At 40.3% G+C, this 22,746-nt stretch overlaps 1 protein-coding gene across 2 annotated transcripts in view; it reads right to left on the bottom strand.

Annotated features, from left to right (window-relative positions):
- Positions 1–22,746, bottom strand: part of mad1l1 (mitotic arrest deficient 1 like 1) — a 46,340-nt gene that overhangs the window by 13,592 nt on the left and 10,002 nt on the right. The window contains exons 10-17 of one of the 2 annotated variants that reach the window (XM_077524337.1): positions 19,819–19,905; positions 16,988–17,132; positions 12,117–12,257; positions 11,496–11,552; positions 7,774–7,865; positions 7,595–7,685; positions 1,516–1,735; positions 276–469 (exon numbers count right to left, since the gene is read on the bottom strand). In XM_077524337.1, the coding sequence (XP_077380463.1) occupies positions 276–469; positions 1,516–1,735; positions 7,595–7,685; positions 7,774–7,865; positions 11,496–11,552; positions 12,117–12,257; positions 16,988–17,132; positions 19,819–19,905 (1,027 nt within the window). Of the gene's footprint in view, positions 1–275; positions 470–1,305; positions 1,394–1,515; positions 1,736–7,594; positions 7,686–7,773; positions 7,866–11,495; positions 11,553–12,116; positions 12,258–16,987; positions 17,133–19,818; positions 19,906–22,746 lie in introns of those variants that run through there. The other variant, XM_077524338.1, reaches the window with a different exon arrangement.

The following is a 22,746-nucleotide window of genomic DNA, read 5'->3' as shown; positions in this document are numbered from 1 at the left end:
TTATGCAGGCCGGACCCCATGACACTGCCCCCTGTCATCAGTCTCTGCCCGGCAACACATTCACACACACACGCACACATAAAGAACAAAAGAGTGCTGCCGTTGTGTCGTTCTCGTCGCACGGCTGAGTGCGGCACAAAGCAATAAGGTAGCCTAATGGTGCATAAATGCGCTCGCGCGCCGCAAGGTCAAATTCATCTCGCTCTCTCCTTTTCTCGGTGTATTATTTGGATGCGCGGCACAGCCGGACGTCGCGACGGGAAGGAAGCACGCACCTTCTTGAAGACCAAGCAGTCCTCCACGTGCTCGGCGTAGACGGAGGTGAGCCGGTACTGGTTCTCGATGGGGATCTCCAGCTGGTAGCCGGTCAGGATGTAGTAGACGGTGCGGAACTCCTGGATCTTCTGCATGAACACCTCCTTCAAACGCTGGTTCTTCAGCTCCGACAGCTCGATCTGCTTCAGCAAATCTGCAGGGGGGTGTGGGGGGTTAACCTTGAGACTTGTACACCCAATTTCGTGTTTAGCAGTTAAAACCGGAGTCGGGGACTGATTTTTTCCCCCCCTGACCTTTCAAGGGGTCGCTAACTTGAGTGCTGATACCGATATTTGTTGCCAATAATCATTTGATTTCAAAGGCAATACATGGAAATGCTGTCATTGAGCATTTCAACAGCGTTGCTAACCAAAACAGGAGCCACCTACTAGCCAAGAGTACTACACGGGCATTCTGTAAGTTCTTCTGTTAATTCTCGAGAATGCACGATGCAGTCTCACGCGATGGCGTCCATTTTGCACCATCCGTTGAACGTCAGCGCTATAAAAACAAAATGAACCTTCGTCGAATCAGCGCGGAAACAAAACAATCCGTGTCTCATTCGTTTTTCCAAACAAAATGTGAAGTACAAAAACAACAAAACGGAGAAGGACTCGTTTTCCGATTTCCGATTTTGTGCACAAATGGAAACACGGACAACGGGCGATTTGACGTTTCAACCAGTTTGGATATTTTCACTTGACGCAAGTTGTGTGACCCGGGAGCGATTTTTTTTGGGTCATTTTACCTGAATCGTGGCTCGACTTTGACGGTGGTCATGTCTTCATATTCACATTGGCAAAGTACGTTTTGTGTTTAAATTGTTTTATTTTGTCATGTTTAATTTATTCAGATCTGATTTATTTTGTCTTAAATGCCTGACTCATGTCATGCTATGTAGTTAGCTAGCTTCCCTCCCCCTCCAAAAAAAAACGAGTTCGCAAACGCTTTTATTTTGAAATATACCAGATTTACCTGGATGCGAGAGACGCCCGACTTCCTGTCTGGATCGTGTAATTTCTTCAGCTTCCTGAAAATCCGTTCTCCTTTCTCTTCATTTTTGTTCTTGGAACGAATACTAAGAATACAAGTCAAATTTTTTGTTTTGTTTTTGTACTTCCTGTTTTGTTTGGAAAGAACAACGGAACGAACGACACACAGATTTCAAAACCACTGAGCCGAAAGTGGCGCTTCTCTCACCGAGGACCTCCTTGGGCGGCGGCAGGCTAAGGTCGGCCGAGCGCAGGGCGGCGTCCACGTCGGCCCCGCGGCCCCCCTCCTGCACTTTGCGCACCACGTCCCGGAGGCGCTCCACTTCCTGCCGCAGGGCCTCCGTCTCCTGCTGCCGCTGCTGCTTGGCCACCGCCGTGGGGTTCATCTTCAAGTTGAGCACGCGGGTCTTGAGCGGGTCGTAGTCGCCCTGAGAGACGGAAAAAAATTTTTTTTTTTTTTACTTGGAAAACCTAAACCCTCAAAATAGTTTTTTCTTTTGTGCGTATGTAAATTAGTTCATTTGCATCCATTTGATGCAAAATATGCCCACAAAATTGTAAATGAGACTCAATGATATGCAGCGTCTAATTCACTAACGCCAGCGCAAATAGCCAATAACGTTTTTGGAAAGCATGTATAAACCTGCCGCAACCTGGATCCCGAGATCATGACAGCAGTGCATGGCGCGGTGCACGTCGCTCTCTGGCCGATCACGCAGAGAGGAGAGAGAGAGAGAGGGAAGGGGACATTTCTCTATGTTGGTTTAAGACACATAACGTAACCCGCGTTGATCGGCAATGGCGGGGAGACATTTGACGATCATTTTACGTGCCAGATGCATACTGTACGCTCACGCCAACCTCTGAATATATAGTTTTAAAAAACGATCGCACCAATAATTTGTACTTTATGAATGAAAGACGTCGTTGTCGTCCCTTAATGGCGCTCTAAACGCTTCCTCTCGCTCCAACCTTACTTTCTGACAATGTCATCTTTCTCGCAACTGTCACTATAACAACCATGTTCTTGGCGCAAATCCATTGCCATGTGTGGTCAATCGGGTGCAAATTTGCTCCAAGCTGTCAGTTTTGTAGACATGTTTGCGCCAGTATATGATTAGAGCAACATCCTTAGTGAATAGGCGGGTAACTGGACGCATACTGCGGGTGCAGTTGTGGTGCAATATTTGGCGCTACTACCGGACGCAGCTCATTCTTAGTGAATATACCCCAAAATTTTTACCTGGAAATACTAAAACCCTCAAAATAGTTTTTTTTTTCCTTGCAAATTTTCCACTTTATAATGCCGCATTTATTTTTTTTCTCATAAAATTGTGAGTTGTTTTGTTCTCAGAATATTACCCCCCCTTTTTTAAAAATGTATATTTAATTTTATTCTATTATTTTATTATTATTATTTATTATTTTATTATTTATTTTATTTTTATTTAATATAATTTATATGTGGGCCTAATAAACCATTGTACACTGCATACTCAAGTGTCCTTGACCTCCGCCCCCTTTTTCCCTATTTACATAAAGACTTCTTAAAATATACGTACACGCTCATATTCATTGAAGACCAAAGTGTCTTTGTAAGGCTTTTTGATCCTTCATGCTAGCGCGTTGTTGACAAGGTAGTGCAGAAAGAAAACAAGCATTCCTCGGCTCGCTCCTCCATTCCAAAGATGCAGTATTGATGACAGCGGACCTCACTTTCCCCCCCCCCATCACGTAGCAGCCCAGCAAATAAGCAAACGTGTAGCGAGTCTGTGTATATAACCGGCTGCGGCGCGCTAAAGCATCAACATTATTGTTCAATTTCGTTTCTTCGATTCGGGGCTCACTTTCAGTCGAAATGACGCTGGCTGGCTGGCTGGAATATTTCTCCGCTTTGTCTTTCATGTTGTTGCTGTCAAGGGGTCCAAAGTCGGGAGAAAATTGTTGCCCTTGCAAGAGATTGCATCAAGCGATCTGCTGCAGACGCGGTATGCGTTTGAGATGAGAAGAGATACACTGATGAAGCCTCCCATCTATTTACATCAGTTTGGCTCGCGTCATACAAAATGCGGATTAAGACACGTTTTTGGTTGTGCTATCTTGATAAGTGAACAAAAAGAGGCTTTGTTTCTCGGCTTTGGGCAAGAAAGATGGCGTCGAATAGATTTGGTGCGAGTTTGTCAAGCAACTCGGGATTACAAAGACATTTCGGAGGATATTTTCGTCTTGCTTTTGGAAATATCAAAGATGAGCGAGCCCAATTTATGTGTCGTGTGATTATCCAAGACTGTAGGATCATGCGTTTTACAATTCCCGTACGTTTTTATTTTTTACATCATCCTTGAGACAAATCTGCATTTTGTTGTAAAGAGCCAAGACGTTATTCAACAGCTGGCCTAATGTATATGCTTTGTAAATATATTACATTTACCGTAATTAAAGAGATACTTGACTTAATTTTCAGCAGTAAAAAAGTTAATATTTTGGCCCTAATTAATGTGCTAACTTCATTATTTTTCATGTACAATTAATACCTTTAAATAAAGTCTTTTTTTCTACTTGCTGTCGACTGATGATGACATCATCACCTGCGCTGAGGAAGTAGGCAACGACCAATCATGGCTCAGTTTGCTGACCAATTCCAGAAAACAGCTGAGCCATGCATGATTGGTCGTTACCTACCTCCTCGGCACAGGTGATGATGTCATCGTCAGTCGACACAGCAAGAGGGGAAAAAAAAAAATATAGTTTTTAAAGGTATTAATTGTACGTGAAAAATATTTTAGTTATCAAATAAATTCTGGGCAAAATATGAACTTTTTCACTGCTAAAAATTGTTCAATGAATCAAGTATACTTTAAAAGTAAATAAATAATAATAATGATAATAATTTATTATCATTATTATTTCATTCATTAGTCTGTTCATACAACAAGGCTTGTTTAGGAGTCCTAAGCAAACCAAAAGCGCTATAAAAATAAAGGTGACTTGACTTGACTTGACTTGACCTGACTCAGAACAGTCCATTTGCGATCCATTCAATGGCCTGAGACTTCCTCACTTCCTCCTATCCTCACTTTTATATATATATATATTAGGGGTGTGAATTGCCTAGTACCTGACGATTCGATTCGTATCACGATTCACAGGTCACGATTCGATTCGATACCGATTAATCCCGATACCAATTTATAAGTCGATTGTTGCGATTTTTTTTCATTCAAATTTAGAAAATACTAATCAGTAAGCTTGTAGAGTATAAGATTTATATGAAAATGTATTATTTATTTATCTGAAATTTCAGTCTTATAGAGGTTGTAATCTGTTTCATGTTTGAACAGCATTAAAATAAAATATTAAGGCTTAATGTTCCGTTCATATAACATTCTTCCATGCTCAAGGTGTGAATCCTTAAAAAAAAAAAAAAAAAAAAAAAAAAAAATCGATTCTGCCAATTATTGAATCGATTCGAGAATCGCGCGATGTAGTATCGCGATATATCGCCGAATCGATTTTTTTAACACCCCTAATATATATATATATATATATATATATATATATATATTTTTTTTTTTTTAACCAGACATTTTTTGGTCTTGTCTGGTCGATCTTGTTTTCAAATTGTTGATTCTGATAGAAGTTATCTTCTCTGGGTTGCTCGTGTCTCCTCCTCCTATTATATGTTTTGTTTTTGTTTCTTTTCCCCGAGCGCATACGTTGACCTTGGTGGCCGAGGTCCCTCCCACCACGTCTTCCACTTTCAAGCGCGTTCTCGTCGTTTCAAAGAATGACGAGCCAGGCGGCCTCGGGCGCGGCACGAAAATTCTCTAATATTGCGTCGTTTTGCCGGGGATTCTCTTTGAAATGTTTTTTCTTTCTTTCTGTTGCCGACTAAACGATCGTTTATGTTGCGTCACTTTATCTCCGTTTGCCTCGCTAACGCCAGAGGCTGCGCGCGCGACGAGAGCTAATTTGATTCCCTCTCGCTATGTTGTGCTCCGCCGCCGAGTCGGCCGCGGTGAAGATTCGTTCGTGTGCTTGTTTTCTTGTTTTGGGTTGAGGAAAAAAAAAGGGTGAAATCGGTTGCTTTCCGCTTCTCTTTGATTATCGAGTTAGGGTTGTGTCGATGTTGTTTTGGGGAGGGGTGTTTAGTTTTTGGATCCAACTTCCGTGTCCAATTGGTGTGGTGCCATTTTCTATAGGACTCAAATAACTCAATGGGTGTCCCAAAGACATATTTATACGTTTTTTTTGTTGTTTTTTATGCTAGAGCTTACAGAAAGGCTTTGATGCAGCCTCTCAACAGCAAAGAATGGTTGCAGAAATGGTAGTTATTACACAAACGGCCAGCAGGTGGCAGCAGAGTATAAGAGATCAACCAGGGCCATGTAGAAAAAAAAGCTCAATTACAATTATAAATAGATTTGTGAAAACTGATGAAACTTAGCTCTCTTCTAATGCTAATTGATGCAAAATAACATAGAAACATACTTTTTTTTTCCTGATGAAAGAAGAGACTTTAATCTTTCTTTTGATAGATTCCATGCTTTTAAAAAAATCGGAGATTTTAGTTTCAGGCAAAATCGACCAGCCCTAGCTCAGGGTGTACCCCACCTACTGCCCGAGGCCAGCTGGGATAGGCTCCAGCACCCCCGCGACCCTTGTGAGGAGCAAGCGGCTAAGAAAATGGATGGATGGATATATTTAATCAGAAAAAATAGAATTTTGACTCTTCAATGAACCTAAAGAACACATTTCTGTTAAATATCAAAGGAGTGCTAATCATCAAGTTTGGTCAAACGTAAACACGGCTAATAATCCTTTAATCTTTTTTTAAACCAAACATTTATGTCTCTGAAAAATATCAAAGCAACACTTTAAGTCTCCAGTGAAGCCAACACACATTTTTGTAAACACTGACAACAATCTCGTCTTCAATTAACGTGTCTTTTTGTAAGTATCAAAAAAAAAAAAGAGCAAAAAGTAAATCCCTGCAGACCACGCCGTTCGGCCACAGAGACAACTTGGTTGAATCTCAATATTTTTGACACCATTCAAAAAAAGTCTGTCATGCCTTTTCATCCGCTCACTTTCATTCATTCCTGCAGTGTCGCCCCCCCCCCACTCCCCCGGTGAGCACGGAAAAGTCGAGTCCAAATTCTCCAAAAGAGCCGACCCGATCCATCGGCCGCGCTCGCGCACTCACGCCCGCCCACATTTCCGCGCCAATTGACTTAAACGTGTTGGTCATGCCTCAGAAATCACCGATTCTTTTCATATTGGAGCAGAAACGGCGGCTCTCGCTCGTTTCATTATCGCCGCGCTCAGTTGGGGACCTGGAGGACCCCCCGACGAGTGTGGGGATGAAACGCTCACGTATGGACAATTTGAAAAGAGGAGAGGGTGGAACTGAGGAGCTTTAGTTAAGTGAGGCCCAAAGCACAGCGAGCCACGTGGACGGACTCGACTGAAATGTCACGCAGAGTGCAGGCTTCGCCGACTACTTTTTTTTTTTTTTTTTTGGCTACGAGTGGTCAACTGGCGGCCACTAGTTTTTTTGTTTTTTGTTTTGTTTTGTTTTTTAATTTAAGGTATTCCATGAAAATATATATTGTATTATTATTATTATTATTATTATTATTGTAATATATTTTATATTTTAGAGGGCAAAGCCCGGATTGCAAAGGCCCTCACAGCTTTAGTTTTGCTTGGATTTAGTTTTAGTCAGGACGGCATGGTGGCTAACTAGTTAGCACGTCCGCCTCCCAGTTCTGATGACTCGGGTTCGAGTCCAGGCTCCGGCCTTCCTGGGTGGAGTTTGCATGTTCTACCCGTGCCCGCGTGGGTCTTCTCCGGGTACTCCGGTCTCCTCCCACATTCCAAAGACATGCATGGCAGGTTAATTAATTGGGCGCTCCGAATTGTCCCGAGGTGTGAATATTATTCGTTTCTGTGTGCCCTGCGATTGGCTGGCAACCAGTCCAGGGTGTACCCGCCTACTGCCCAAAGCCAGCTGAGATAGGCTCCAGCACCCCCTGCGACCCTTGCGAGAAAGAAGCGGTCAAGAAAATGGATGGATAGTTTTAGACAGACTTTCTGGAAGGAATCAATCAAGAAATCCGAGGTTCCACTGTTGTGATTTTCACGGTCATCCCAGCAGCCATCTGAGTGAAAGCATCATCACCGCGACGCGACGTGGCCCGTGTCCAAAATGAGTTTGACACGCCCACCCTGGGCTGCGTATGTTTTTGGAGAGGTGGTAAAGAAGACGGACGGACGGTACATGCCTGCAGGTTGTGTCTCTCCAGTCTCATCTCCAGCGTTTCGTTCTGCTCCTGCAAACGCTGACGCTCCGCCTCCAGATCCTCAATTTTCTGTCTGTAACATGTAAATGGAGTTTTACTGAATGACCCCCCCACCCCAATGACTGCTAGTTTGACAAAGCTGCGTGGGCGTCGCCACCTACCTGAGCAAGGTGACCTCCTCTTTGCTCACTGAGGGGACGATGTCGTCTGTTGAGGCTTGCAGCTTCTTCAGAGATTCCATTTCAAACTGCAACTGTATCACACGGGTGGCCCAAAACGATTTTTTAAGACTCTTCAGACTTAAGCGAAACCAACATACAGTATACGTTCTTATGAATATCCAAGACACATTTGCTTTCCGTGAACCTCATGTCCGTTCTCATAAATATTAAACTAAATCGGGGAATGTAATGAATGTGTTTATGTAAATAGCAAGCATTAGTCTTTAGTGAATCGAATGTTTTTTCTAAAAATGACCCACTTTGCATACAAGGCTCACGATAACGATGATCTCACGACATGACGATACCACGATTAGCGATATATTGCTCAGGTAATAAATCCTTGATAACCTACAATAAAACTAATTAAAAAAAAGATATATAAATAAATAATGAATACAATTAAAATAATGATCAAATAAATATCAATAAATAATAAATAATAATAAAAAAATAATAATTCATAATATTCTAAGAAAAATAATACAGATATAATATAAATAATATAATATACAAATATATATATATATATATATATATATATATATATATATATATATATATATATATATATATATATATATATAATATATATAAAAATGTCTCTGTGTGCCCTGTGATGTGCTGGCAACCAGTTCAGGGTGGGGGTTAGGGTTATATATATATATATATATATATATATATATATATATCTCAATCAAAGGTTATTTAGTCCTTAGAGAATTTAACATCCACATTTTTGTGGGAAAAAAAAAATCAAAGAAAGAGCTGGAATCCTGCAGGTTTTGAATATTTCCCTTATTCACCACAGCTGATTCATGATCAGCTCATCAGCAAGCTCTGCATAAGCCTGATAAACGACCCTGTTAATTGGAATCAGCTGCAGTTCGAGTAGGGAAACCTCTAAAACCTGCAGGACTCCGACCCTCGACGACCGCAGTTTGGCACAGTTGCAGGAAATTTTCCAGGAACTTTGCCTGGTTTACTCTGGTATACTTTCATACCGCTGTCTGTTTCCGCCAAAAACTAACTGGGTAAAAAGTTTCTTGATGCGTCCAATTTAGTTCCTCTTCATTAAGCCCATCCCAAGTAACCAGGACCTAAAAATCCTTGAGATTTTGCTGGGCTCATGAATCTCCATCCGAGGCGCGCGTCCCAACACTTTGTCCACATCTCCCTCGCACGTTTTTGTTCTGACATTGCGACGTTTCCGACAATTATCCCTCATTTCCATTTGCCTGCCTTTCGCTGACAGCATCTGCCGTTAATCCTCGCCGCTTGCCTCCACGAGACAGATAAGTAATTACTGCTCTGGCCGACAGGTGGATTTCACGCGTCAATAGCTACTCGCCGCGTTGACGTTTCCCCGGCAACCGAGGGCCATTTCAAAAAGTACGACGGAGGGAGCGCAGACGTTGGTTGACGGTCAAGTTGAAGACGGTTGAGTACAGGAGCACGTCTGTCGGCTCCTCGATAGACGATTGAGAGCATGCGAGAGAATGAAAATATTCTGTAGAAAGGATTCCTATATTAACTCATTCACTCGCCGCCATTTTGACAGAAGCAGTCCCGTTCGCTCCCGGCTGTTTTACTGGATTTTGATTGATTTTGCAAGGGCCATAGAATATCGTGTTCTATTGCTATAAAAGCATGGAACTTATCAAAAGAAAGATTAAAATCTCGTATGTTTCTATCTGTTTCCGTTTTGCAGCAATTAGCATTGAAATATAGCTATGTTTCATCAGTTTTCACACATCTATTTAAAATTGTAAGAAATTGAGCTTTTTTTCTACATGGCCCTGGTTGATCTCCTTTGCTCTGCTGCCACCTTCTGGCCGTTTGTGTAATAACTACCATTTCTGCAACCGTTCTTTACAGTTGAGAGGCTCCATCAAAGCCTTCTGTAGGCTCTAGCATTACAAAACAAACAAACGTATAAATACGTCTTTGGGACACTTAGAACATAAAAAAAAAACGTATTTACAAGTTATTGGGAGCGAATGAGTTAAATGCGCATGTGAATGTGCAAATTGATGTTTATGATGCAATGTTTTCATCTTGAGCAGGTTACAGTATTCTGGTCCCACATCACAGAAAAGACAAACATCCTTTCGTGAAAAAGGAATACGGCGCATTGATGCACCAGGCTTGTTATTGTCTATCTTATACTGTCCCATGAATCACCTACAATTACAAAGAGCAACACTCACATTATAATTCGGAAATGTTTTACAATAAAAGCATGAATTATTTTGCATTTCAAATTTTTCTTCAACCTCAACAGAGAAGTACGATACACAGCTTCAATGTGTCATCAGAGTCTTTGCTTTTAACGGACTCTAAATATTTTGTTTGTAAATGTGTTTGAATGTTGTCAATTTACGTTCTTGTAATTATTTTTAACGAGCTACTTTTGTTCTCGTCACTTTACTCCCGAATGTCTTCAGCGGTTCTCTTTGTAAATGCTTTTAGGTGTCGGAATGAAAAAATGTTCAATTGTTGTAATTGTATTGTGTGTTAATGTTTTAAGTTATATTTGTTTTGTTGTGTTTCTGTCAAGTGCTTTGTGAGTGCTAAGGCTGTTTGAAAGTGCGATATGAATAAAGATGAATTGACTTGTGCATTTGGCTATGTGACGGATATTGAGTCGTAGGGATGTAACAATATCCAATTATCGTGATACGGTAAATACACCATGGGAGGTTGGCAATATAGATATATATATATATATATATATATATAAAAAAAAATCACTTTGGGGGCATAAAAAGCACAATACTGTATTGTGTTTTTGTACATAACTGCATCATGTCATGTCACGTCATTGTCATGTGCTCCTGTTGACAAAGTGGCACAAAGTTATAGTGCTCAACATGACGTCTTTGGCTGAAAGCGGGCGAAAAAGTAATGTGTTTTTGACAGGGATGTTGAAAAATATTTGCTGAAATGAATGATTTTTGAGAGTGATAACATGCAGTAGCCAAAACATTCCCAATTAAAATTCAACTGCACTAATACACTAACCACCAGACCAGAAAAAAATGGAATACCTATTTATGTATATTTTGATATCACGATATTGCCGTTAAGATACTTACCCTATTTGTGTAAGAAATGTGCTACAAAATACAAAATGTTGCCTTGTCTTGTTTAATTTTTGTTAATAAAAATGTATTGTAAATTTTGGTTTTCATTAACTAGAATTGTGTTAGACTGGTCAGACATAAAAGTATATTTTACATAATTTGTATGTGCGAAAGGACTTACAAATGCCAAGGACAACCTCAGAAATTCTACTCATTTTTTTTAGTACGAACACCTCATGCAAACCGTTACCGTTACTTGCTCAACTGTACGGAATCAATGCCGGATGGATCCATTTCGTGACATCCATATTTCAACGTTGAAAGAAAAAGTGTGATGTGGTGGCGTGGCATTAACAAATACAGCTTTTTTTTTTTTTTTTTTGCGGTGCCGTTGATATTTTTAGCCAGCGCTTGAATATAGGACACGTTTTTCCACGCCGCAAACATCAAGCGACTCGTGAGGTCAAAGAAAGTGAGAAGCCTGACAGCGCTACGATACCGATTTACAGCTTGACGCTTGTTTAGCAAACACTTCAGCTTGAAACGCGGAGGCTCGAAGGGGAAATTGCGACTTACGGTCTGAAGCTGCAATTTAAGAGTGCCGGTCTCCTCCTGCGCTTTGGCGAGCTGCACCTGAGAACGTGAACACAACAACGTTCGATACAAAGATTCTCTTCACAATTCACAGTATATGGACGACAAAAAAATAAAAAATAAAATTCCTATTCATGTTTTTTGCGCTTCTTGTGTAATGTCTTAAGACATGGGGTGTCAAACATACGGCCCGCGGGCCGGATCCAGCCCGCAAAGGGGTTTAATCTGGCCCGCGAGATGATTTTGTAAAGTGGGGGGGAAAAAAATAATAATAATAAATTATAAAGTCGGACTAATTAACTCATTCACTTGCCGCCATTTTCACAGAAGCAATCCCATTCGCTCCCGGCTGTTTTATTAGATTTTGACTGATTTTGCAAGGCCCACAGAATATTGTGTTCTATTGCTATAAAATCATGGAATCTACCAAAAGAAAGATTAAAGTCTCTTCTTTCATCAGGAAATCGAATCGTGACCTATGAATCGTGATACGAATCGAATTGTCAGGTACTGGGCAATTCACACCCCTAACACCCGCCATTTTGTGTTTTTACATTGCCCAACGGCAAATGGCCAATCAAGTAAAAATGGCGACTTCCCCACCTCCATCTCGGTGTTGAGATTCTGCGTTTTGTGCAGCACTTCCTCCGCCTCCTTCACGCGCTTGCCGAGCTGCGGCGAATGTTCGGCGGGCGCCAGCTCGCTGTCGTACGACTCCAAGATGGAGCGCATGCCGTCTCGTTCCTGCAACACACACGCACACGCACACACATTAACCTCCTGGGAAATCTTGCTTCCAGACAGGGTCGCGACTTGACGGTATTTCTGACGCTTAACATTTGTGAAGGAAAATGAAGTGTGTCTCCTTATTTGCCATTTCCCTGATTGGCCTGCCACTTCTCAGCAGTCGGCGTGTGACAGACAGGAAAAGGCTTCTTTTTTTTTTGTGTGTAAATGAGAAACAGGCGGCTGACGAGAGGCGCTCGGGGTGACGCTTGTCGCAGTTACTCCTCACGCGGGACTCCAATCGGAAGAAGACGGTGGGGGTTGGGGGGGGATCAAAGCGCGAGTTATGACAGAGGAGCGTCTTCGGGCGCGTGACGTGGCGCCGCCTGCTCCTCTCTCACGTCTCACATGTGAGAGTTTGAGTATGTGAATGGGCAGATTTATTTATTCACTTTTTTTTTCTCAAACCGACACGAGTACAAGTAGTCAACTCTTCAGTAGGCACCGATACCAAATACCAGATACCACAAGTACATACAATTCCCCACCAAAAAAAATACACTAACTACTTACTGCTGCCAACTAACAACACATCTGATTCATATAATCAGCTCATCAGAAAGCTCTGCAGAAGCCTCATCACAATTTTGACCTTTGCATTGGAGGATGTAAAAAAGCTAAAACCTGCAGGACTCCGGCCCTCAAGGACCAACATTGGGGAAGCCTGCTTTAAAGCAATGGATGCTTTGGCATTTAGTGTGATATTTTACTGGATTTTGACTGATTTTGCAAGGCCCACAGAATATTGTGTTCAATTGCTATAAAAGCATGGAACCTACCAAAAGAAAGATTAAAGTCTCTTCTTTCATCAGGAAAAAAAAAAAAGTATGTTTCTATCTGTTTCCGTTTTGCAGCAATTAGCAATAGAAGAGAGCTAAGTTTCATCAGTTTTCAAAAATCTATTTAAAATTGTGAGTAATTTGGCTTTTTTTCTACATGGCCCTGGTTGATCTCCTTTGCTCTGCTGGCACCTGCTGGCCGTTTGTGTAATAACTACCATTTCTGCAACCGTTCTTTGCAGTTGAGAGGCTGCATCAAAGCCTTCTGTTTGCTCTAGCATAAAAAAAACAAAAAAAAACATTTAAATACGTCTTTGGGACACTTACAATATTAAAAAAAACGCATTTACACGTTATTGGGAGCAAATGAGTTAATAAAAACTAAACTTAAAAAAAAAAAAAAAAACGCGAAACCAGTAGGTCAAATTGGGAAAAACTGAGCATTGTGCTGAAACAGAAGTCAGGACCCGTCATGGTGCAGATGTGATGGTAACAGATGTTTACCTGTATATAAATGTCTGTTTTTTGTTTTTTTGTTTTTTTATGAATGGACAGAAATGTTTACGTGTCTGTCTGTCCTCTCATTGCGTCAGAGGAGGAGCTCGGGGTCACGCCATCGTTACTCCCTCGCGCGCCGATCAAACTGCAGAGGTTGAAAGACGACGGGGGGGGGGGGGAACAAAGCGGAGAGTGCTGACAGGCGAACGTGGGGAAAACGAGACCAAGAGAAGAAAAAGAAGAAGAAGAAAAAGCTCCTCAAGTCAGCGTCTTCACAAGTGTCACTCACTGTGACAAATAGCTCCAAATAGCTCGCCACTGTCAGTGTGGCGCACGTGATGCACCAAAAAATAAATAAAAAAAAAAAAAAAAGATACGGACCAGCGGCGAGACGTGTTTGTGTGCTTGTGATGTATTTGGCGGTTGAAGGGATAATAAGACGGGATATTTTGGCAGAGGCGTGGATTAAATTTGACCTCGTCAAAAGTTGAGGCTAACTTTAATTTATATACTTGCACGACACTAACGAAAGAAATTCTGGTGGACAGACTACACTGGCTGAAAAAACAAAAAAATTGAGTTAAACCCAAAAGGTAATCAGAACTGCATTGATTTCTCGACACATACTGTAACTTTACTGATCGTTCTTCGAAAATGTCGATGTTTTCCAAACGACAGCTTGACTGCACAAAAACACGTCGTCGTCGTCATGTTCGTTCTGTTTTCCTTGACAATAACGAATGCCAAAAAGGTTGTCGACTGTGTTGGAATGAATTTGATTTGACTACAGAAGTGAACAGTGACCAAGCTACTTTCACTAATTTGCTCCCAAAAACGTACAAATACGTTCTATTTTTTTGAGTGTCCCAAAGACGTATTTATACGTTGGTTTGTTTTTTTTATGCGGGAGCATACAGAAGGCTTTGATGCAGCCTCTCAACTGCAAAGAACGGTTGAAGAAATGGTAGTTATTACACAAATGTCCACCGTCTCGCCGTGGATGTTTATTTTCAGTGGATATTCAGACGAATTCTGTCCTCAAAAAGCACCTTGCAAGTGTCAAAAATCAATGCGTAATGGGGCTGAAATTACTTGAGAAAGACGCGCCGGCGGCCTCATCGTGTCAAAAACAAAAAGGGGAAAAAAATAAATAAATAAAAAAAGATCACTATAATCAGACGCTGATTAGGCCCACCAGCGAATCCGACGTGCCTAATTTGATGGTGTTAAGGTCGCGTAACAAACCGCAGAGGAAAAAAAAAAAAAAAAGAGGGAGGGGAGAGGGAAACCGGCGAGGCACAAAAAAAGGACGATTAGAGGTCGGGTTTGAACAGCTGCGCCCCCGGTGGCTGTTTATCGTTTATTAACGCACGCTTCATCTAAATCAAAAATCTGTCAGATAAAGACGGAAAAGCGCTTCATTTGGAAAATAAACAAAAGGGAAACGGGAGGAGGACGAGGCGATAAAACAGTCATTAGCATTTTCATCACCTTTAAACAGCGCCTGCAGGTCAACGGCTGACAAAAAGATGGCGGGTGGTGAGCCTGCTTTTTGTTTCCCGTTGAAAAGTCCACTTTGCGATGATTGAACATAATTAGATGTGTGTATTGTTAGTGTGCTTGCTCGACATATTTATTGTTAAGGGATTTAAAATAAAGAAATCACACGACGTACCATCACAACAGCCACAAGTCGACTACCGAGCGCACCAAATCCCCTAAAGCGCTGGAAAAGGATGCATGAACAAATTCATTTAAAGTGCATTTGAGTGGACAAAGATGGAAAGGATGCGTAAGGCATAACTGTGTCGAACATTGTTTTATCTGTCTTGGTGGCTGTAAAAAATTGAGACCAAGATAAATGTGACCTATAAGCTGTCAACTAATAAAAAATATTTTTTTTTGAGAGGGGAAATAAAAATAAACTGAAATAATTAAGGATGTTCGATACCACTTTTTTTTTCAGACCGATACCAACTGCCAGTAGTACATTTTGACAAAAAAAAAAAAGAAAGATTTTTAAACAAATATATTTCCTTTAATTTTGACCAAAAAAAAACCCCAGCACAGTCACTCTTCAATAGTCTTCACGCTCAAAATAAAACACAAAAATGATCTTTTTGTTTAAGATTGACAATTTTGAAGTATTTCCAAACCAACCGGTGAAGTTTTGGTGACAAACTGCTGCAAGCTAGCGCCACTTACAGGCAAGGAGGACTCACTTCACGTCTTCCCCCTCTGCCATCGCTTGCTTGTACTCGACTGCATCACGAGTACTCGAGTACTTGAAAAAAGGCAGGTATCGCCCCGATACCGATACCTGGTATCGGTACTCGCCCATCCCTAGAAATAATGTGGGGTTGCACTTATGTGCAAAACTCTTTTCAAACTGGCTATGTGGTTGGATACCAAATTGCTTCATTTGCGCAAAACATCCGTATGGTGTCGTGGCCAAAAAGTGAACAGGGGTGTATCAACTTTTTTTTTATATCCAATGTACAGTCAGTATATATGGAACATATTTAAGACAAAAGTCTGTAACTGGAAATGAGTCATGTTCACCACCTCCTCCTGTTCCAACTCGCCCTTAAGCTTTCTTATTCAAAAGAGCCAACGTGCCCACATTCTGCCTTCAGTTATGAGCTCAACGCCATTATAACTTTTATGGGGGGGGCGTAATGATTTTCCTACAGCCAAAATAAGACTATATTAAAATATGAAATAAGCTGATCGGCGTACTTTCTTTTCAATCTAGGAACCCTGTTTTCTGATCGGGGCTCATAGTCTACAGCCCCGCCCATGAAAAACGGATTCATTAATTGGCGTCAATTGAAATGCAGAAATCTTCAAAAAAAAAAATCCTGATAAACATTAAATAAAAGTAATATCTTGTTTCGTGGAGCCCATCAATAAAGTAATTGATCGATTGGGCAAATTACGACATTACAACTGATCACTGATTCTGCATAAAATTCTAAAAAAAAAAAAGCAGGTCATAAATCCTCGATAATCTACGATAAAACTAATCATAAAATAATAATAATGTAAATAAATAATGAATACAAATTAAATAATAATCAAAATAAAATATCAATAAATAAAAAATTAAGATAAAAAAAATATTCCTAATATTATAATAAAAATAATATAGATATAATATAAATACATAATTTAATATATAAACATACATAATATATATTTAAGTACAAAATAATAATTATAATAATAATAATAAATAATAAATAATGTGGTACTTGGCTGAAAAAGTTTGGCTTTGGAAGATCTTATTGACCCTGATCTGGCCTTAGCCTATTCTGGTAAATGACAAAGCATATAACGATTGGTATGTGGATCGGGATTTTTTTGTTTTGTTTTGTTTTTGTTTGTTTGCGTGCATGTTGCGCAGCGCACCTTGGTGAGCAGCAAAAGCCTCTTCTGCAGCCGGCGCAGGAGCACGTCTTGCGTCTCCCGCTTCTTCTGCTCCTCCAGCGTTTTGCCGCGCTGCTGCAGAAGCTCCGCCTGCAGCTCACAAAGCGAGCGCTCCACACTTCGAACGCTGGGAAAAGAGCGGAGCATCGTTTACGGCATCCTCGCGCTGCTGTGGGATTGTTGAGGAATTTCAGGGGGGTTGGGGGGGGGACGGGACTTCACCACAGGCGACAACTCTAAATACTAAAAAAAAAATAATAATAAAAAAAAATAAAAAAAGAAAAAAAAGAAAGGACAATATTGTGCTTTTGTACGTAACAGCAATCACACCAATCTCTAATAACAATATTGAGGCACTTACTTGCTAATGCAAGCACACAATAATCGCTTCACAAGCATATTGCCCTTATCGTGACATCCCTAGTAATAACTAAGGATGTCACGATAATGGCAATATCGTGATATTGTGATATTAAAACTGCCACAATATCGTCGTCATGTTCACAATATTTAAAAGGAACACATCATTTAAAAAAAGTCAGGTTGATTTCCATCTGTGCAGTTGTAGCACCTGCTAGTGGCTAGTTTATTAGTGCAATTTAATTTGCATTAGGGATGTTTTGGACTGCTTGTGAAGTGATCATTGTGTGCTTGCATTACCAATATTGTGCTTTTTTTTTTCTTTAGTACGAGCTCTCTTTTTTACAATATTGTGATCTTTTTTAAATAATCGCCAGCGCCCCCACAATATCGTGATAATTATCGTATCACGGCCTTCACGTCGTGATAATATCGTATCGTGATGTTTGGATATCGTTACATCCCTAGTAATTACCTCTCGATAATGTTCATAAAAACGTATTGCACGTCTTTGCGATATGCATATTGCATGGGCCAATATCGCGATATCGATATTTTTTTCGATATATTGTGCATCCCTGCATAGGCAACATTTTCTTCACTTCACTGTCGTTTCATATCTTGCAATGACAACAAATACAGCAAGATAGTTTACCATCGCGTTTATAAAAAAAAAAAAAAATAAAAAAAAAAAAATAAAAAAAAAAAAATAAAAAAAAAAAAAAAAAAATGATGCTAATTATACAGTGGGGGGTGGATTTAATAACATGACGAGCCCCCCCCCCCCTCTTCCTCCGTCACCAATTCTTCCGTTTCTAGTATTTCATAATGAGGCCCATACGCCGGGCAGCAGAGACGCTCGTTAGCTCACGAAAGCTTTCGGGGGAAGCGCGCGCACGTGCAGACGTTCACCTCGGCCTAAGGAGGACGCCGTTAATTAGGTGCCCTCGTCTGTTCCCGCACACACGCATTACTATTAGCCCCGCTATCGGAACGGAGAAGCACTTTAATTAACTTGGTGACAATTAAGGAGTTGTACAGATACGCTCGAACGGATGTGTGTTCGGTCGTGTTCATTTGATCAGTCGGTTTTTAAATTTAGTCTCAGTTTTAGCCCACTTTCAATCACGCTTGTTAGTTTTTGTTATAGTTAGTAGGGATAGAACGATTATCGGTCAGACCGATTGTCAAAATGCCAAATATCAGCATCGGCCGATAAAGCTGGTATCTCACTGAGCTTGTACGTGAGAACGTAGCAAAGTTTCGGGTTTCCGTCAGGATTTGTAAGATGCTCACAGACAGTTTAGACTTTTTCCCAAAGCCATTTTGAACATGTTCTGACAATTTTTTACCGTCTACGAAGATCTTTTGAAGCCTTTTACGAACCCTGACCAAAAACCCTAATTAGCTGCATTCACATGCATTTGTCGCTCAGTGAGATACAGAAAAATTCATTTATGGATTTATTTATAATTCCACTTTATAATTTAAAAAATAAATAAATAAATAAAAAATGATGCTGACACTGAGAATTCACTGCACGTTTTATTTAAAAAAAAATAATAATAATAAAATATCTCCAGTAGAAATTTACTTTTTCATTTAGCAAAAGTCCCTGCAATTTTTGTTCAAATTTTTAATCAAATGCTGTCAATTCTTTGTATGTTTAAAAATATTTTTAAAAAGTACTTTTTTTTTTTTAAATTTTGTTGTATGATTGTTTTAAAATGAATATCGGCTTGAAATATCAGTTATCGGTCTCTTGACGACTAATAAGCGGTATCTGTATCGGCTTTGGCAAAAAAAACAAAAACAAAAAATTGGTCTATCACGAATAGTCAACATCATCCCAGTTTTATTTCGTCCATTTTTAGTCGACTATAAATCTAGCATTTTAGTCTTTATTTTACTTCAAGAAAACATGTTTTTATTGGTCTAGTTTTAGTCAGGACACTCATTTAACTCCTGTATTTTTTTTTCCATCAGCAGATTATGTTGAATATTTCGAATCTAAAAGTAGTATTTTACATCTTTCTCTCATCTTTTTGATGAAAAACAACTTCACACTCGGGTTGGGCGGTAATACGGTAATAAGGTATCCCGGAAAAAATGGGGATTGATATTTACTTGAAAAAAATCTAGTAAATTACTTGAAAAAAAGCTAGTATAGTTTTTTCACATCAGAAATTCTAATTCAACTCCTTATCAAATTTAAATTAAAATGTCCCAAGATTTTAGTCCATTTTTTTTTTTTTTTTTTTTTTTAATTAAATGAAGTACATTTTCGTCTCGTCTTCATTAGTCGATGAAAATGCCTACTGATTTCATCCCAGACATTGTTTATTAATGATGGTTCTAGTCTAGTTTTAGTGCGGCGAAAAATGTGTGTTCTGTCTAGTTTTTGTTGACGAAAATGAACACGAGTGTGCGGGAGAGGAACTGCGGGTGGTTACCGGCTGTTGAGTGTGTAGTTCTGTTCTTTCAGGGCAATTTCCCTCTGCTGGATCTGAATCACCTCCCTGGACAGATCCTCCGGTTTCCTGTAAAAAAATAAAATAAATAAATACAATTAGGGTGAGGTCAATATGATGGCGAAACGTTCCCCAAAACGCACACACAATCCACGATGCAAAAGGTCACATTGGTAAAGCGAGAGTCCGAGAGCGCAACCACTCGTTAGCGTTAGCGTCGGACTGAAGCGAGCCACTTAAGCCGCCGCTTAACACCTGAGAAGTGACACGGCGTCGGAACCTTGAGCAACACTTGAATGCTGGAGTGTGCGTAATAAATTGTCGAGAGGTACAAGGTTATTTACGCCTGTGGGCTTTTTTTTCTTTTTTTCTTCACAGTTTGACATCCTGCATGTAAGGTACCGATGCGAGAAAGACGGTCGTAAGTTCTGTCTGTGCCTTTCAGACGAATAATTAAAAGTCTGGCAGTACAGTATCAGTGTCAGGCTCTGAAATCGTTTTTACACTGGCCATCTGAAGGTCAAAGGTGACTCACAAATTTTTGCTTTGAGGCAAATTAGTGTGCATCTGTCAAGAGGTTTTCCTGGCTCAAATTCAGGCAGATTTCAACAGGAGGTGACCTGGAAGTGGCCTAAAATCAACAGGAAGTGACCTAATTTCAATAGGACGTGACCAAGAACTGACTTAAAATCAACAGGAAGTGACCTGATTTCAACAGGAAGTGACTTGATTTCAACAAGAGGAGACCTGGAAGTGACCTAATTTCAATAGGAAGTGACCCAGAACTGACTTAAAATCAACAGGAAGTGAACTGATTTCAACAGGAAGTGACCTGATTTCAACAGGAAGTGACTTGATTTCAACAGCAAGTGACCTGGAAGTGGCCTAAAATCAACAGTAAGTGACCTAATTTCAATAGGAAGTGCCCCAGAACTGACTTATCATCAACAGGAAGTGACCTGATTTCAACAGGAAGTGACCCAAAAATGATCTAATTTCAACAGGAAGCGACTTGGAAGTGGCTTAAAATCAACAGGAAGTGATCTAATTTCAATAGGAAGTGACCCAAAACTGACTTAAAATCAACAGGAAATGACCTGATTTCAACAGGAAGTGACCCAGAACTGACCTAAAATCAATAACTTCAATCAAAGCCTTCTGTATGCTCTTGCAAAATATAAAACACACAGAACATTAAAAAAAACGTATAAATACGCCTTTGGGAGTGACGGACAAAGTATTAAGAAACGTATATACACGTTTTTGGGTTTGAATGAGTTAAGAATTTGAAAGTTTTGTTTGGACTTCATGCTGCATGTGAATGCTACGAGGATTAGCTCTGTGGGCAAACCTTTACATTCATGACGGATTCGAAGCCCGCCCCCCCCCGGGCCAATGGGCTTGGTTTGTTTGTTAGCCAGTCAGCATCTAGCACTGCTGTGGGCATCCGACAAGAAAATATCAACCACAGCACAAATATGATTCGATGTGCACTCTGAACCTGGAGCGAGCGAGGGTCCTTCAAAAATCAATAGGGCGGCCATTGTCCAAGCATAAAATCCTTGGTGCCTTGGCCTTCGATCAAAATCAATAGGCTGACACGGGACAACAATCCCCTTGTGGTATTAAGGGAAAAATCAAGCAAAAATGACACGTGCACGGACTCCTCGGCCACCTCGAGTCGCTCAAAATCAATCGCGCTCTCGCTCGCTCTGGCTGGCTTCCGACTTTCTACAGTACCTTCCACGTCGGATCACTTCAATTCCACCAGGGATGACAAGGCTGTTGAGTTTGAAGTCGGGGCAGAGAGGTTGGATATTTATGCCGCTTGGGGGGGGGGGGGCACCAAAGTAAACTCATGACTAAAACATGAGGCACCGTGAATCACACGACGGAATAACTACAGTGATTCGCCACAGCCCGGAGCGCCAGGAAATCGGCCTCAAAACAACATCACGGTCTCAGAGATGGAGGAAAATGCACAATTTATTATGTTTGCATTACTTCCTCTTTGCAGGATCACGCTAAAAAGCTACTTGAACAAAGGATGGGATGTAAAAAAAAACAAAAAAAACGTTTTTTGTTTTTGTGTGTGGGTGTGTGTGTGTGTGTGTGTGTGTGTGTGTGTGCCCATATGCATTTCTGGGCTATTTTCCAACATTAAGCCAATTTTCTAAGTAAAAATGGATGAATCAATTCAGCTGGCCAACTATGGCGTCACAAGTTGCTGATTATTTTGTGAACTAAGCACCCAAAACAATCAGGTATGAGGTCTGCTCTCAATGTAAAATCTTTTTTTCCCAAGTTTTCATACTTATACATACATAAGTTGAAAAAAACTAATAAACTGATTCATTGATACAGTAAGTAAATAATTCATAAAATTGAGTTCAAATGAAAAAGATGTACTGTACTGTAAAAGAAAAATGTGTGATTGATGTGTTGAGGTCATTTTTCTGCCACTAGATGGCATAATTGCATTTGTAAGACATTGGTGACAGCTCAGTGCATTTTTCTTTTCATCCATCTATCCATTTTCTTGACCGCTTACTCCTCACAAGGGTCGCGCAGGGTGCTGGAGCCTATCCCAGCCGGCTTCGGGCATTAGACGGGGGACACCCTGAACTGGTTGCCAACCAATTGCAGTTTTTCTTTTCATATTAAGAGCTATCTAATCTTTAACATGAAGTCACAAGTGAAATTCTGCACATTTTGTAAAACTGCAAAGTACAACTTGACCCCAGTCTCCACAAATATATGCATTATTATTCAATTTATTACTGCTAAATTTTGACATTGACATGTCTGCTGCGTTGCGAATTCCCCCAGTAATGTAATTTGGCATTTGAAAAGAAAAAATAATAATAATTAGTGGGGTTAAAGGAACTTTATATTAAGGCACTAATTTTG

The sequence above is a fragment of the Festucalex cinctus genome, chromosome 6 (assembly GCF_051991245.1).
Source record: "Festucalex cinctus isolate MCC-2025b chromosome 6, RoL_Fcin_1.0, whole genome shotgun sequence".
Classification (NCBI taxonomy): domain Eukaryota; kingdom Metazoa; phylum Chordata; class Actinopteri; order Syngnathiformes; family Syngnathidae; genus Festucalex; species Festucalex cinctus.
The sequence above is the reverse complement of the archived record's forward strand: the minus strand, read 5'-3'. Positions and strand labels throughout refer to the sequence as shown.